Source organism: Nicotiana attenuata, unplaced genomic scaffold (assembly GCF_001879085.1).
Source record: "Nicotiana attenuata strain UT unplaced genomic scaffold, NIATTr2, whole genome shotgun sequence".
NCBI classification, from domain to species: Eukaryota; Viridiplantae; Streptophyta; class Magnoliopsida; order Solanales; family Solanaceae; genus Nicotiana; species Nicotiana attenuata.
The window spans coordinates 214,917-233,212 of NW_017671371.1; the positions used below are offsets into that span (position 1 = coordinate 214,917).

General features: G+C 38.8%; 1 protein-coding gene across 1 annotated transcript; it reads right to left on the reverse strand.

The window, feature by feature from the left end:
* Positions 1-12,944: 12,944 nt before the first annotated feature.
* On the reverse strand, positions 12,945-13,634 carry LOC109207855. The gene is made up of 2 exons (XM_019370855.1): positions 13,172-13,634; positions 12,945-13,108 (listed from the first exon to the last, which is right to left on the reverse strand). The coding sequence occupies exons 1-2, from the start codon at positions 13,632-13,634 to the stop codon at positions 12,945-12,947; spliced, it is 627 nt and encodes a 208-aa protein (XP_019226400.1).
* Between the last annotated feature and the right edge of the window lie 4,662 nt (positions 13,635-18,296).

Genomic DNA, 18,296 nt, shown 5'->3' on the forward strand with positions numbered 1-18,296 from the left:
TTTAGTATTCTGTAGAAGTTCGTGAGTATTGTGACACCAGTCTTGGGTAGAGGATTAGTTAAATTTCCGTATTTCCTTCAGTTAACTATATTTGAGACTTTTGTTTTATTATTAAATGTTTCATTATTTCTAATATTGTCGTGTTTCGTTAAAGGAGGTAATTAATCATTGGCTTGCCTAGCTCCTATTAGTAGGCCATCACGACTCCCGAGGGTGGGAAATCCGGGTGGTGACAATGATCTTTTGAAAAATCCAGTTTTGGAAGACAAGTGACGAGATCATATTTAGAAAACTTTTGAATAGTATGCATGCTGGCATGACCAAGTTTTCTATGGTAGACCCAAGGATCATCAACTATAGATGCAAGACAGATTTGATCCGCAAGATTATCTTGGTTGCTAATAGTATAAACATTTCTGTCTCTATGACCTGAAGGAATGACTCTATCTGATTATTTATCTTCTATAAACCCACCATGCTTCTTAAACGAACCTCATAATCATTGTCACATAGTTGACTAATGCTGAGAATATTGTAGCCGAGTTCATCAACCAATTACAGGTTGGGCTTAGAGGAACTTTTCCAACACCAATTACATTTCCTTTGGATTTGTCTCCAAATGTAACTGTTCCTCCATCTAGTTTAGTGACTGTTTTGAACAGTTGTTTGTCACCAGTCATATGTCTGGAACACGCGCCGTCGAGATACCATTTTCCTTTTCGATTCTTCTTGCGGTTTTCCTGAAAAACAAAATTACTTATTTTTATGTACCCAAGCTTGCTTGGGACCTGAAAGATTAGACTGCTGAGTGTTATTTTGACTTGAAGAATTTGGTCGCCAGACCCATCTTCTGTAGTCCTTAAACCTGCAGCGACTTGAAGTGTGGCCCTTTTTCCCACAATAAAAACTAGATGGACTATTTTCAGAATCATTTTCTGTTCTGATTCTGTTCCTGCATTGGTTAGTATTATGTCCATTCTTACCATAGAAGGAACACCCATGAGATTTCTTCTGTTTGAGACGAACAGTCTGATTTGATTTGACTGAACTATGACTAGTAGATTTCTGCAATCCATTCAATTGCAGTTGGAGTCATTTAGTTCTTCCTGTAGCGTATCACGTTCAATTTCACAAGCTTCTAGCTTTAGAGCCCATTCTTTCTTTTCTTTTTGAATCTTTCTAAGTTCATTTAGAACTCTTTCAATATCTACAAGAGCAATATCAACGAATTCTTGGAGTTCATAACAGTTAGGACAATCTAGGGGATGTATCTCACTAGTTCCTTCATCTGCCATGAGACCAAGTTGATCTGAGTCTTCTTCTTCATTTATTCCTCTGTTTCCAGAGAACCCACGCTCTCTTAATTCTTCATTGCTGTCATCTTCTAGGGCCATGAAGCACATATTTCCAATTTCTTCATGATCAGATTCTTCTTCATCACTCCAGGCTCAAAATGACTTATTTCTTTGAAGATTCTTACTCAGCTTCTTTTTTAGTTCTGGACAGTCAGCTTGAATGTGTCCATGTTTACCACATTCGTAGCATCTTCCATCATTTCATTATTTATCCTCCCTTTCTAAAATCTGGTTTACCTCTTCTGCTATTTCTATTTTTCCTCATCGTACTGGTTACAACTTGAGAAAGCACGGCTATGTGTTCATCTTGTTCTCCTCCTTCATTTTCTTCTTCATCTCCTGGTTCGTAGTTGCTTTGAAAGAGCCTATTTTCTTCTTTTCTTGTTGAACTTGCCTATCCAAGTGAGTTTTCTCAAATGAAATTAGATCACCTTTGAGTTCATCGTAGGACATTTTATCAAGATCCTGAAATTCGAGTGTGATGACTTTTGTCTACCAAATTATAGGTAGACTTTTGAAAATTTTTATGACTTGCTCTCCACTTTTTTGTTCTACCTAAGGATTTTAAATCTCCAAGAATTTTGCCGAACCTGGAGAACATTTCTTTAGCAGATTCTCCATACTTCATTTGAAATAATTCATACTTTTGAACCAATAGATTTATCTTTGTTTCTTTTACTTTTTTTGTCCTTTCATATGTGACTTCCAATTTATCCCACATTTCCTTAGTTGTTTCACAGCTTGAGATTTTTTATATTCTTCACCACTAATAGCATTGTACAACAAATTTTTTGCTTTGGCATTTACAGTTATAACAGATGTTTGCTCATCAGTGTAATCATCCAAGTCAAGTTGATCAGTGGATACTATAACTTGACCATTTTCGTCTTTCCTAGGGGGAATTGGAAGATTTCCCTTTTTATTATTCGCCAGACTTTGATGTCATAAGACATGGTGTATTTTTCCATACGCACCTTCCAATGAAAGAAATATTGTTCATTGAAGTATGGTGGTCGAACTTGAGAAGTTCCCTCTTGAAATAGTGCACCAAAGATTGTATTTGATGAAATGATCTTTTCCTCAATAGCTGTCAAGCAAAGTTTGTGAGCCTCGCTTTGATACTGTAATGACCCGGCCGGTCATTTTAATAATTTATGCCCCGATCCCCTATTAACTGCATTCCCCGTGTTTGTTTATGCTATTGTGAGTTTCCGGGAAGATTTATTTGGAATTTCGGAGAGTTTTGAGACACTTAGTCCCTAAATGAGAGTTTAAGTTTTAGAATTTGGACCATAGTCGGAACAGTGTGAAGACGGTCTCAGAATGGAATTTCGTTGGTTCCGTTAGCTCCGTTGGGTGATTTCGGGTTTAGGAGCATGTTCGGATTGTGTTTTGGAGGTCCGTAGCTTAATTAGGCTTGAAATGCCGAAAGTTGAATTTTTGAAGTTTCCGGTTCGATAGTGAGATTTTGATTTCGGGGTGGTAATGGAATTTCGGAAGTTGGAGTAGCTGCCTTGTGTTGAATGTGATGTGTGTGCAAAATTTCAGGTCATTCGGACGAGGTTTGATAGACTTTTTGATCGAAAGCGTAATTCGAGAGTTTTTAAAGTTCTTAGGCTTGAATCCGATGTTAATTCGATGTTTCGATGTTGTTTTAGGTGTTTTAAGGATTGGTATAAGTTTGGATAGTGGTATATGACTTGTTCTCCCCTGAGTACCTAGCTGAGTCCAGCAAGCAGGCCTCCAACCGGCCACCCTTCATTGAGACAGGTCCGAACGACATTTGGAGAAAAATACAGGCCAAAGAGTACTTGGTCGTCGACCAGCTGAACAAGACACCAGCACAGATATCCATCCTCTCGCTACTGCAGAATTCCAAGGCACTCAAAAATGCTCTGCTAAAGGTACTAAGTGAAGCCTACGTGCCAAGCAACATCACTGGCGGGGAAATGGCCAATATGGTGGGACAGGTATTAGAGAGCCACAAAATCACCTTCTATGAGGACGAGCTGCCACCTGAAGGGCTGGGTCACAACAGAACCCTGCATATCACTGTGCAATGCGAGGACTATTTCATCACCGGGATCCTGATCGATGGGGATTCCAGCCTTAATATATGTCCATTGATAACACTCAAGAAGATGGGTAAAGGACTGTACGAGATAAAAGAAGGAGCAATCAACGTAAAAGCTTTTGATGTGTCTCAGAGGTCCACCATCGGTGAGATTAGCTTGTGTCTGCAAATGGGACCAACTTGGTTCGAGGTTGACTTTCAAGTGATAGATGTGCCAGCATCCTACAACCTGCTGTTAGGGCACCCTTGGATTCATTCTGCGGGGGCCGTGGCTTCAACACTGCACCAGGCGGTAAAATTTGAATGGAATCACCAGGAGGTGATCATTCACGGCGACGGTAGCAACCCCATATACAGTCGTCAGACCATTCCACCTATCGGAGGGAGAAGAAATTGTTGAAAATTCGTTTTCCTTAAGTAGCTATAAATGTGATTTCCTTTTCCCTGTTCATACTGCGTGTAATTTAAGCATGTTATTAGCCTAAGGAAGCATGTTTAATTTACTTAATTGCTTTACTTGCTCAAATTGCCTTATGTGGATTATGTGCAGCATGCTAGGTAGAAATACCTGTTTTACTTTGGTATGGGAATTTGAATTGAATTGAGTATTCTTCGTGTTGCTGTTGTGTGTTTACTTTGGGACTACGGGACGGTATCCCGGGAGATCCCCCTGTATGTTTACTTTGGGACTATGGATTTGTATTCAGGGAGATCCCCCTGCACTTTTATATTGGAACTACGAGACTACACCCGGTAGATTCCCCCAGTACTGGATATTTACATTTGGGACTACGGATCGGGATTCCGGTAGATCCCCGCGCATTATGAGTTGGACTACGGGACTGCACCCGGGAGATCCACTGGATATTTATATTTGGGGACTACAGGACGGTATCCTGGGAGATCCCCGGTTGTTATCTCTGAGTGAGCTGTATTCCTTTCCGTGATTATTTTGTCTCTGTTATAGTTGTTGTTCTTCTTTCTATCATGTGTTACTCCTTACTGTTGCACTTAACTATACTGTCTTATTCTATACTGTTATACCTTGTATTTCATTTAACCTCAGTAGGGCCCTGACTTTCCTCGTCACTACCCGACCGAGGTTAGTCTTGGCACTTACTGAGTACCGCTGTGGCGTACTCATGCCCTTTCTGCGCATGTTTTTCATGTGCAGATCCAGGTACTCACACTCAGTCTTATCACCCTCGAGGCGAGGTGCTTTTGTAGAGACTTCGAGGTATATCTGCCGCGTCCGCAGATCAAGGAGTCCCTTTCTATTCTCTGTACTAGTTTAGCCCTTCTGTATTTTCCTTGTTGATAGACATTTCTGGAGTTAGAGCTTTTTATGTATCTCTTAGCTTGTGATTCATGGGATTCCGGGTTTTGGGTTGTTCAGTGTTTGAGATCTTGTATTGGTATATGTCGAGCGGCATCTTAAACACTTCTACATTTGTTTATCTTAAGTTTTTATTAGTTTTCCGCATTTTGTTCCTTTTTTCAAAATTGTTAGGCTTACCTAGTTGTAGAGACTAGGTGTAGTCATGAAAGTTCACGGAGGGCGAACTTGGGTCGTGACAGATACCAATTGAAAGTACAAGAGGGGGGGGGGGAATTGTGGTCTGTTAAAAACTTAGTCGACTAACGGTGATTTTAGTTGACTAGATTGAGAGAAGAAGTAAAGTGACAATAAATAAATAGAGAAAGACACACATCAATTTTATACTGGTTCGGTACCGGTGTGGTACTTACATCTAGTTTCCCTTGGGTCACAAGGGTTCCTTCTTGATCTTGAAAGAATTACGATAGGGATGGTTTTGATTCGTTCGCCACCAACGAAGTATAGTAATCAGTGAATCTTGATAATGACACAACTCTCTTTTGTGATCTAACTTCTTCCTATCTTTTGAGACACTGATAAACTTTAGATTACAGTGTTTCGGCTAAGAAGTAGGAAGACTTAGAAGACAATGTATGTAGTTGCGCAAGTCTTCCTATTGGACCAAGCAACCTTCTTATACATGAGGAAAATAGCCAGTGAGTCCTTAACCAAAAATAGAGGCACGAGACCATTGAAAGGACTTGACCCAAGGGGTGCCTCTTCGAATTCTGCTCTTTGGGAAAGACCAGATTCGATCGTGACTTTCCTTTGTCACAACTTTTCATTTACGAGACAGTCAATCCCTTGACTGAGCTTTAATTAAGGAGGCTGAATATGGCAATAACTCCTTGATTGGAAAACTGATTGCCTTGATTGAGGCGGAGTAGATCAGCAGCCTTTTGGTTCCTTCTATAGGTCCATTGATTTAGCAGTCACACCTAGATAACTTGAGATTGCTTTTCTTTTCCTTTTGATGATTCCTGCGAAATAGAATAGTTAAACATTATCATCATTGAAACCTTGGAATTTAACTTAACATTCTTTACCTTAAAGTTCATACTAATGGAGATATGTTGCTAGTTTGTCTTTATGTTGTTGATCTTACTTTTACGGGTAATAACCCAAGTTTGTTTGAAGCTTTTAAGAAAGATATCACGTGAGTTCGAGATGACATATGTAGGGCTCATGTCATACTACTTGGGCCTAGAAGTGAAGCAAATAGAGGATGGAATTTTTATCTCTCAAGAAAGCTATACAAAAGAGATATTGAAGAAATTCAACATGCTCGATTGTAACCCCGTGAACGCACCGATGGGGAGTGGGACAAAATTGTCCAAGTTTGATGAGGGAGAAAAAGTGGATCCCACATTTTTCAAAAGTCTTGTGGGAAGTTTGAGGTACTTGACTTGGACCAGGCCAGATATACTCTTTGCAGTTGGGGTAGTAAGTCGCTTCATGGAAACTCCTAACTCCACTCACTTGAAAGTCGCTAGTAAAATTCTTCGTTACATAAAAGGTACGATTGATTTTGGGCTATTTTACCCTTCATCGAGTGATTTCAACCTTATGGGATTTTGTGATAGTGATTTGCGGGAGATATTGATGATAGAAAAAGCACAATTGGCTTTATTTTTTTCTTGGGTGGTTCTGTTATTTCTGGGAGTTCAAAGAAACAATCAATTGTCACTCTCTTGCCTTGTGAAGCTGAATATGTAGCAGCAACATCCTGTACATGTCACACTATTTGACTGAGAAGATTATTGAAGGAGCTTAATTTACAACAAATTGAAGCTACGAAGATTTGTATTGACAACAAATCCGCACAAGCACTAGCAAAGAATCCAGTGTATCATGATCAAAGCAAGCATATAGATACAAGATATCACTTTATTAGAGAATGTATTGCCAAGAAGGAAGTCGAGCTCAAATATGTAAAGTCTCATGATCAAGCTGTAGATATCTTTACAAAGCCTCTTAAGTCTGATGATTTTCAGAGATTGAGATCAAGACTTGGAATGAAAAAGGAAAATCAAAATTAAGGGAGAGATTATGGGATCCATCCCATCAATATAGGCATGTGCCTATACAATAATACTTGGTGACCAAGTTTGAAAAGATGTGGAGGAGAATCAAATTACTCTCGTAGAATACTTTGAGCCCACGGCTCTTTTGCCTTATAAGAGGAGGGCATTCTCTCAATTTTAAAACACATTAAAATGGTGACCAACTTCTAAGTTGTAGTAGTCTCTTGACACTACTAAGTTGTAATATTATAGTGGTAATATTGCTCCGCTGGGGTATTGTATTTTATCCCGTTAAAATATTTGGTGTCGTTGTTACTCTCTTGTGCTGTTGTTATTTATCATGGATATTATTCCTAGGCGGGAATATTATTTTACCAACACAAGATGGATCGCCACATTTTGATGAACCAAAACCTGAACCCTTGCACAACCGGAGAAGTATATTTGTTACAGGAATCCAAGATCTACTGTCAAAAGCAGACAGTAGTGCTTTAGGCATTCTCTGCATTGCACTCAAAAGTAGCCGAGAACTCATTGTACTGCACTAAGACAGAAATACACTGCAGAAGAAGATCTCGCATCTCCGCACTGGATATCCTTGGATCATTGAAGTGGGTGACAGCGAAAGTAACCTGAAGAAGGAAAAATTAATAGCAAATACACGTAAAAGAAATGAAGTTAAATAATCTCGCATGTAACAGCAAAAAAGTATCAAAAGGAATCTAGCATTAATCATGTGGATCATTCCGGAACCAACCAAGCTATAGTACGCTAATATTTTTTTCTTATAAATACTTCTCTTTTGTTACGTTAGCTTTCGATGGTGGTGATGAGTTCTGATGATCTAATAGTAACAGGACATCAAATTTGTGTACCTGTTAACAACAGCGGAAGATTGTTGAAATTTGTGTGATAGAAATTGCTCCACGCCGATTCTATTTCACTTTGAAAATAGAATTTTTGATTCCACAAACTAAGTGTCCTCTTTGTATTTCTTGTGAGAAAAGGAGACGAGTTCTCTGTATTTTTCTTCTTCTTCTTGTATCTTTGAAGAGTACGTATTGTTCCCTTTTATTCAGAGTTAAGGCGGAAAGCAGTTCTGAAGAAAAACTATTCCTACCCAAAAAATAATTGTGTAGAATATGCTCCCACAAATTCAACATTTGGAGTAACTTCTCATAAGAGGTTATTTAATCTTATCTATTTATAAATGGGTCGGGTCAACTCACATGGAGTGACCCGTGATCCAAATTGGAAATAAATCCAACATCTCCCACTTCGCTTATGGCGGGCTGTACCCAAACCAACATCATGCCAATAACACACGTTATTCATAAGGACAAATAGTTCGTGCGACCTGCGAGCATCAACAGCTATAAAATATTTCAAACCCATTAAGGTTATTCTAAAGCTCTATATAGAAATCCAATCACATTCGAAAAGGATTCACTGTTAGAAATTCTGAATTTATAAGTGACTAGAACAGGAAAAAATAAATGAATAGAAATTGGCAGTATTATGTCCCGAGCCCACAAATTCCTTGTGTGTCCTTAAAGAATCTTATCCCCTCACTGTTGCCCAAGGTTAACGGATAAATTCTTCCCAGGATAGAACGGAACTTCCAACTTAGCGGTAGCGGCATTTCAAACCACTAAGTTATCAGCAAACTCAAAATAATGGTGCAAATCACACGACCGACTTACTTTGTTTTGAAAGTAATGATGCAGAAAGAAGAAGGAGATGAATCAGAAGATTTCAGGATGAAAAATTCTGAAGGAATGGCTGCCTATTTATAGCCAACGAATTTCTGGATTGAAAGGGTGTGAAAGTGGTTGTTCACACTGCAGGTGGCTATTCGTGAAATGCAGCCTTTCCGGTGGCTGTTTAACGCTGGAATATTTAAAATAGAATTAAAGACAGAAATTAATTTAATCCACCGTTACAAATAACGGTCACTCAAAATATTAATATAAAATATTAATATTTAATTAATTAATTTCATTTTGTTGGTCCAAAAAATTAAGTCAATCAATCATATCAATTGACCAAATCCAAATCCAAATCCAAATCCAAATCCAAATCCGAAGCCGAAGCCAAGCCGAGCGAGCGACGACGATGACGACGCGAGGCCCCTTCCTCTTAGCTCCTTTGAAGAGCTTAAGGAAGTGCTTCTATATTTATACCCAACAAAGTACTTGTCTTTAACCAATGAGGGATAAAGTGCAAAAGCCAAAGTTGTCTTTTCACCTTCTTCCCTCATTTCCCATTCACACTACCACACTTCAACCCCAACAATCCCCCACATGAATGGGGAATGATGAACATGCATGAAAAATTTTGTGTGATTCGCAACTAAGGACTAATTGCATCGGGATAAGTAGGTTTCCCTTTGAACTTTCTGTAGTGAGCATATATCGGATATACTCGGTCAATCGGTAGATTTGATATCTTTAAAGCATCGAACTTTAGTGTATACCTAGACAATATATGTCACAAAATTAATCCTTATCCATCTTTTGGTTCTCATTGTTGTGTTCGTTTTAGCCATGAACACCGCCTGGTTTCATAAGTGCGTAAAGAACTGGCCTTGCAACATTCTCCTTGAAGCGGCTTACACTTCACACTTATATAGGTGATTCGTAAACGTGTTATCCCGTAGATACACTATTTGATATACCCCATATCAAACTTAGAAATCATTAAAAAGTCCTAACGCTTTATCCTTGGTACTGAACATTGTCTGCATCACGAGAATGGACCAAAATTTTATTTGATAATGTTGAACCGTCACTAATGACTTTGTTTGATCTCCTTGAACCTAGATCTTGGTATCTCCAGTCTTCTAGGTAGAGTTACCGCCATAGTGACTTGTCCTCGACCATAGTCCCATTCCCTTTGATGACTTCTCAACCGCCTCTCTAGGTAGGCCTTTTGTAAGCGGATCCAATACATTATCTTTTGACTTTACATAGTCAATTGTGATAATTCCACTAGAGAGTAGTTGTCTAACGGTACTATGCCTTCGTCGAATGTGACAAGATTTCCCGTTATACATAACGTTCCCAGCTCTTCCTATTGCTGCTTGACTATAGCAATGTATGCATACAGGTGCCAAAGGTTTGGGCCAAAAAGGAATGTCTTCTAAGGAATTCCGGAGCCATTCAGCTTCTTCACCGGCCTTGTCTAAAGCTATAAACTCAGACTCCATTGTAGAGCGAGCGATGCATGTCTGTTTGGACGACTTCCAAGACACTGCTCCTCCACCAATGGTAAAAACGTATCCACTTGTGGATTTTGTTTTCGTTGATCCGGTGATCCAATTTGCATCACTATATCCCTCAATAACTGCAGGATAATTATTGTAATGCAATATATAGTCTTGAGTATATTTCAAATATCCCAAAACTCGTTTCATTGCTATCCAATGAACTTGGTTGGGATTACTTGTGTATCGACTAAGCTTGCTTATTGGACAAGCTATATCAGGTCGTGTACAATTCATAATGTACATCAAACTTCCCAACACTCGAGCATATTCTAATTGAAATTTGCTTTCACCTTTATTCTTTACAAGAATATGGTTTAAATCAATTGGCGTTTTTGCTTCTTTGAAGTCCAAATATTTGAACTTTTCAAGAACCACTTTAATATAATGAGATTGAGACAAAGCTAGACCTTGAGGAGTCTGTAGGATCTTAATTCCCAAAATTAAATCGGCAACTCCTAAGTCTTTCATATCAAACTTACTAGTAAGCATGCGCTTAGTAGCATTTATGTTTGCAATATCGTTACTCATTATCAACATATCATCCACATATAAACAAACAATGACTATTTGATTTGGAGTATTCTTAATGTAAACACATTTGTCACACTCATTGATCTTGAAACCATTTGACAACATTATTTGGTCAAATTTTGCATGCCATTGTTTTGATGCTTGTTTTAGTCCGTAAAGTGACTTAACAAGTCGACACACCTTCTTTTCTTTTCCGGTAACTCCAGACCCTTCAGGTTGTTACATATAGATTTCTTCCTCTAAATCTCCATTTAAGAAGGTCGCCTTTACATCCATCTGATGGATTTGAAGGCCATACACCGCGGCTAACGCTATTAACACCCGGATAGATGTAATCCTTGTTACCAGCGAGTATGTGTCAAAGTAATCAAGACCTTCTCGTTGTCTAAACCCTTTGACAACTAATCTTGCCTTATATTTGTCAATAGTACCATCAGCTTTCATTTTACTTTTGAAAATCCATTTAGAACCCAAAGGTTTATTTCCCGGAGGAAGATCAAACAATTCCCAAGTATGATTACTTAATATGGATTATCCCACTATTGACTGCATCTTTCCAATATTGTGCTTCCAAGGAAGACATTGGTTCTTTGAACGTTTGAGGCTCATTTTCCAATAAGAATGCCAGAAAATCTGGTCCAAAGGAAGTAGTTGTCCTTTGACGTTTACTACGTCTAGGATTTTCCTCATCAAACGTACTTTCCTTTGCTTCTTCTCGAGGTTGCTTAGATTTTTCATTAGACGACTCACATTCCATTTTATACGGATAAATATTCTCAAAAAATTCAGCATTATCCGATTCAATTACCGTATTAATATGAATGTCGGGACTTTCTGATTTATGAACCGGAAGCCGATATGCCTTACTATTTGTTGCATATCCTACGAAAACGCAATCAACGGTTTTTGGTCCAATTTTTACCCTTTTGGGTTTAGGAACTTGCACTTTAGCCAAACACCCCCGCACTTTAAAATATTTTAAGTTGGATTTCCTTCCTTTCCATTTTTCATATGGAATGGATTGTGTTTTGCTATGGGTAACTCGATTCAGTATTCGATTAGCTGTCAGAATAGCTTCCCCCCACAAGTTCTGAGGTAAACCAGAACTTATTAATAAGGCATTCATCATCTCCTTTAATATTCTATTCTTTCTTTCCGCAATTCCATTAGATTGCGGTGAATAAGGGGCAGTTGTTTGGTGAATAATGCCATTTTCCAAACATATTTCTTCAAAAGGAGATTCATATTCGCCGCCTCTATCACTTCTTATCATTTTGATCTTTTTGTTTAACTGCGTTTTAACTTCATTTTTGTATTGCTTGAATGCGTCTATTGCTTCATCTTTACTATTAAGTAAGTAAATATAGCAATATCTAGTACTGTCGTCAATGAAAGTTATGAAATACTTTTTCCCACCGCGAGACGGTATTGACTTCATGTCGCAAATATCCGTGTGAATTAAGTCTAAAGGATTTGAATTCCTTTCAACTGACTTATAAGGATGCTTAACATACTTTGATTCCACACATATTTGACATTTCGAGTTATTGCATTCAAACTTAGGCAATACTTCCAAATTAATCATTTTTCGCAAAGTTTTGAAGTTGACGTGGCCTAAACGTTCATGCCATAAATTATTTGACTCAAGTAAGTAAGAAGAAGCTGAAATTTTATTCATATCAATGGCAATTACATTGAGTTTAAAAAGGCCCGCAGTCAGGTAACATTTTCCTACATACATTTCATTCTTACTAACTACAACCTTGTCGGAAACAAAAACACACTTAAAGCCATTTTTGACTAGAAGTGATGTCGAGACTAAATTCTTCCGCATTTCAGGAACATGAAGAACATCTTTTAGAGTCACAATCTTTCCCGAAGTCATCTTCAAAGCTACCTTGCCCGTTCCTTCAATTTTTGCAGTAGCGGAGTTTGCCATAAACACTGTCTCGTTGGGTCCAGCGGGAGCATAAGAAGTAAACAACTCCTTGTTAGCACAAATATGTCGAGTTGCTCCCGAATCAATCCACCATTCACTAGGATTTCCGACTAGGTGGCATTCTGAAAGCATGGCACATAGGTCGTCTATTTCATCAATCTTCTCAATCATGTTTGCTTGACTTTTCTTCTTGTCCTTCTTTGGTGCACGACATTCAGTAGCCTTTTGTCCAACCTATCCACAGTTGTGGCAATTACCTTTGAACCTCTTCTTGTTTGGATAGTTCATTGATCCAGACGGCTTCTTTCTCTTTTTACTTGTTGAAGATTCCTCAACAACATTTGCACCCATTATTGTTGAATTTCCACGAGATTTCTACTCAGCAGCCTTGTTGTCCTCTTCAATCCGTAGACGAACAATAAGGTCTTCAAGCGTCATCTCCTTGCGATAATGTTTCAAGTAATTCTCAAAGTCCTTCCACAGCGGAGGCAGCTTTTCAATAAATGCCGCAACTTGAAACGCTTCATTTATGACCATACCTTCAGCAAGGAGGTCATGAACAATAACTTGCAATTCTTGGACTTGCGTTATGACAGATTTACCGTCAATCATTTTGAAATCCAGAAATTTGGCTGCCACAAACTTCTTTAGTCCAGCATCTTCAGTCTTGTACTTCTTTTCAAAAGCATTCCATAATTCTCTTGATGTTTTCATGAAGCTATAAACGTTGTACAAGTCATCTTCCAGCCCACTTAATATGTAATTCTTGCACAGGAAATCAGAGTGCTTCCAAGCCTCAGTAACAAGGAAGCGCTCGTTGTCAGGGGTTCCTTCAGGCACGACTGGAACATCCTCTTGAATGAACCTTTGCAGACTTAGAGTGGTCAGATAAAAGAACATCTTTTGCTGCCATATCTTAAAGTCAACACCAGAAAATTTCCCCGGCTTTTCCGCCGGTGGCATAGCCGTTGCAGGTGCAGTAGGACGACTAGGACCTAGCATCCCCGAAACTGTGGTAGCAGCAACAGTCACAGCAGGATCAATTTGTTCCTCTGCGTTAGTCATTTATGTCAATATGACACAAACAGATTCAGTAAATGGTGAAGTATTTAATCCTTCAACCCAAGACAACACAGTGAAGAGATTATTCTTCAAACTGATTTTAACACAGTGAAGAGATTATTATTCAAACTGATTAGGAGCAAAAAAAATCACACAGTTTTTTTAATCCCCAACAAATAGTAACGTTAGGAGTAGAAAGACACGAAGGTTTCAGTCTTCTCAATCACTTTGAAAATCAGAACAGCAAGGACATATATATAAATAAGATTCTTTAAGCTTATTAGAAATTCAGAATTTATAAATGACTAAAACAGGAAAAAATAAATGAACAGAAATTGGCAGTATTATGTCCCGAGCCCACAAATTCCTTGTGTGTCCTCAAAGAATCTTATCCCCTCATTATTGCCCAAGGTTAACGGATAAATTCTTCCCAGGATAGAACGGAACTTCCAACTTAGCGGTAGCGGCACTTCAAACTACTAAGTTATTAGCGAACTCAAAATAATGGTGCAAATCACACGACCGACTTACTTTGTTTTGAAAGTAATGATGCAGAAAGAAGAAGGAGATGAATCAGAAGATTTCAGGGTGAACAATTCTGAAGGAATGGCTGCATATTTATAGCCAATGAATTTCTGGATTGAAAGGGTGTGAAAGTGGCTGTTCACACTGCAGGAGGCTATTCGTGAAATTCTGCCTTTCTGGTGGCTGTTTAACGCGGGAATATTTAAAATAGAATAAGCCCAAGCCAAGCCGAGCGAGCGACGACGACGCGAGGCCCCTTCCTCTTAGCTCCTTTTAAGAGCTTAAGGAAGTGCTTCTATATTTATACCCAACAAAATACTTGTCTTTAACCAATGAGGGACAAAGTGCAAAAGCCAAAGTTGCCTTTTCACCTTCTTCCCTCATTTCCCCACTACCACACTTCAACCCCAACATTCACTACTAACACGAGGATCTCATTACTCGTTATACCCCAGACATTACCCGCTACTCCAGTAGCTAGTTATCCGACCCCTCATCCTTAAAAGAGGTGAACTCGAGTTCATGTTTAACTTTGCATCAATAATTACATTTGATACCTTCATGGTAAGTGTAATGGTCGACCTATGAATACAAGTTAAATTACTAAATTTTAAGTTGTCTTCCCTTTTTACTCGAATCTTTCCATTCCAAAACAACTGCTTTCCTAGACATGCACTGCATTGCCAAATCACTCATGGTTATTAGTAACATACTAAAGTAGCCTGATTGGCACTTCAAGAGACAGTAAAAGGTCAAAGTATATTTCAGTGAAAGTTAATGTCACTTCTTTGGGATCTCACACAAAGAAGAAGCAGGGATTCATTCTCTATTATCCCATTGGTAGATTGCACACGTGGTATGAAACACATGTTACAGTGTTCTCACCTTATATTGGCGTGTGTGTCTTATTCTTTTAATCATTCAAGACCGTACATATCTTGGTCTAGACACCTCCAAATGTCTAACCCTAATTCCTCACTTCAATAATCCTCAAACCATCGTCTTAGAGAAACTCGCATCCGGATTACAAAACAAGTCATAATCGAATAGTGAAATTCGTAAATCTGACTAGTTGTCATGAACGACCTCTACAAGTAAATAACCTCGCATTTTCCAAGGTTATATGAAGTCTCATCTCTTCACCAGTCTTAGCATAAGAGGTGATTGCTCATGTGAGAGAGCCAATCTCGCGACTTGTGCGACACACTTTATCAACAAAACATCATCACATGCATACGAGATATAAGTATAACTTCAAGAGTGAAATATTGATGAGCATATTAGAATACTAAAGTCATTTTACAATACATAATCATATCCTTTGCAAACCTAGAGCCATAACATGTTTCTCAAACGGCCCTCTAGATATCGTCTTAGTAAAAAGATCAGCTATCATGCTTCGCGTAGGAATTTACTATAAATTTATCTCTCCACTTGCTACCTGGTCCCTCACAAAGTTATACTTGATGTATATGTGTTTGGTCTTGCTATGATACTTAGGATCTTTTGTGTATGCAATAGCCTCTTAACTATCACAATATAGAGTCATCGGACCCTGCGAGTTCTTTGTAATATCCAAATGCTCAAAGAATATCTTCAACCAAACAACTTCTTGTACTCCAAACGCACAAGCCACGAACTCAGCTTCCATCATTGAAAGGGCTATATAGGTTTGTTTCTTACTTTTCCATGATATAGCACCACCATTAAGTAAGAAAGTATAACCAGATGTTGATTTTCTATCATTTCGGTCACCAGCTCAATCAGCATCTGTATATCCTCTAAAGTATAAATCATTTTCACTATAACATAGTGAATAATCTGCAGTTCCCTTCAGGTATCTGAAAATTCTCTTCGCAACTTTTCAATGATCTCTTCTAGGGTTGGATTGGTACTTGCTAACCAGACCTATGGCATAACAAATGTCTGGTCGAGTACACATCATAACGTACATCAAGGTCCCGACAACACTTGAATACGAAACTCAAGACATGTCTTCCTTTTCATTTTCAATCTTGGGACACATTTTAAGGCATAAAGTTACACCTATCGCTATAGGAGTATCCATGGATTTGCAATTATTCATGCGAAAATACTCCAAAATTTTCATTATATAAGTTTCATGAGATAAACTCAATAATTTTTTGGAACGGTCTCTTTGGATCTTAACTCCAAGGATATAGTCTACCTCACCCATATCTTTCATGTCAAATGACTTTGAAATCCATGACTTGATAGTTATCAAATACTCCAAATTGTTTCCGTCCAATAAAATACCATTCACGTAAAGAGAGAATTATAAACATCCTATTGGACTTCTTCACATAAATGTAATGGTCTTCACTGATCATGGTGAAATCACACGAGATAACCTCCTTGTGAAATCTCAAATACCATTGCCTTGAAGATTGCTTCAGGCCATAAATAGATCTTCTCAATTTACAGACCTTCTTTTCCTGGCCTTTAACGATAAAGCCTACAGGTTGTTCCATGTAGATTTCTTCATTTAGTTCTCCATTGAGAAAATCTGTCTTCACGTCCATTTGATGTAATTCCAAATCCAAATGTGCAGCAATATCCAAAAGTAAGAGAATTGAGAAAAATTTCATGACTGGTGAAAATGTTTCCTCATAATCTATTCCGGTTTCTTGAGTGAAGCCTTTCGCCACCAATTGTGCCTTGTATCTTTCTAATGACCCATCTGTTTTGCGTTAAATTTTGAAAACCCATTTGTTCCCAACAACTCTATGCCCAGCCGGAAGGTCAACTAGATCTCATACTTTGTTGGTTTTCATGGATTCTAATTCTTCTTTCATTGCTTTCATGCACTCATCTTTTCCAGGGCTCGATAAAGCCTTGGTCACAGACTTTGGCTCATCCATTTTACTTGTTGTGTTTCGCTTCTAATTGTTGCTTTTATATCTTAATGAGAGCACCGTACTACTGTTGTTATTATGCGCAGTTTTGTAGAGATATCGTACTCTATTAGTTCTCCACTCATACGTGTCCAAGTTATCTAGTCCATTAGGTGTCTTGACTGTCCCTCGTCACTACTCCACTGAGGTTAGTCTTGATACTTACTGGGTACCGCTGTGGTGTACTCATACTACGCTTCTACACATTTTTGTGCAGATCAAGGTATTTCGGAGTCAGTCGATCGCTAGCTAGCTATTCGGATCTTGCTGTGGAAACTCAAGGTAAACTTGTTGTTGCGTTCGCAGGCTTCGGAGTCACCTTCTGATATTGTACTTGCACTATTTTATCTCTATTTTGAAATAGTTGTATTTAGAGGCTTTTCAAACAAACTCAGTAGAGCTTATGACTTGTACTACCGACTTTGGGATTTGTAAGTCTTGTATAGAGATTTCTATTTCATATTTGTCAGTCTTTAGTTATATGTATGGTGAATAATTATGTAAATGTTTGGCTTACCTAGCAAGACTAGGTGCCATCACGACATCCTACGAAGGGAAATTTAGATCGTAACAAGTTAGTATCAGAGCTCTAGGTTTATAGGTGCTACAAGTCATAAGCGAGTTTAGTAGAGTCTTGCGGATCGGTACGGAGACGTCTGTACTTATCTTTGAGAGGCTATGAAACTATTAGGACAGTTTCACTTCTTTCATTCCTATCGTGCGAGTTTATTGATCTCGGATGTTGAGATTTTATCATTCTATTTTCTCATAGATGGTTAGTACACGAGCTGTAGTTACTGATCATGCTGCCCTTGGAGCAGGTGTCACTAGAGGCAGAGGTAGAGGTAAAGGCCTAAGAGGAGCACGTGTCGCAGCTAGGGCATCTACCAGAGCAGCAGTTGAGGAGCCGCCAACAGCTCTGGTGGGGCCACAGGTACTGGAGGCGCCTGTTGTTACCCCCGGACTTCAGGATACTTTAGCACAGTTCCTGAGCATGTTTGGTACATTGGATCAAGCGGGGTTGATTCCGGTTACACCAGCTACTTCATAGATCGGAGGAGGAACTCAGACTCCCACCATGCGCACTCAAGAGTAACGCATCCATGTTGGTCAGGTTCCAGGTGTCATGGTGACAACTCAGCCCGCGGTTAGGGCAGCAGCATCTGAGGAAGAACAACTTAGACTTGCGAGGTTCACGAAGTGTGACCCTCCTACTTTCAGTGGT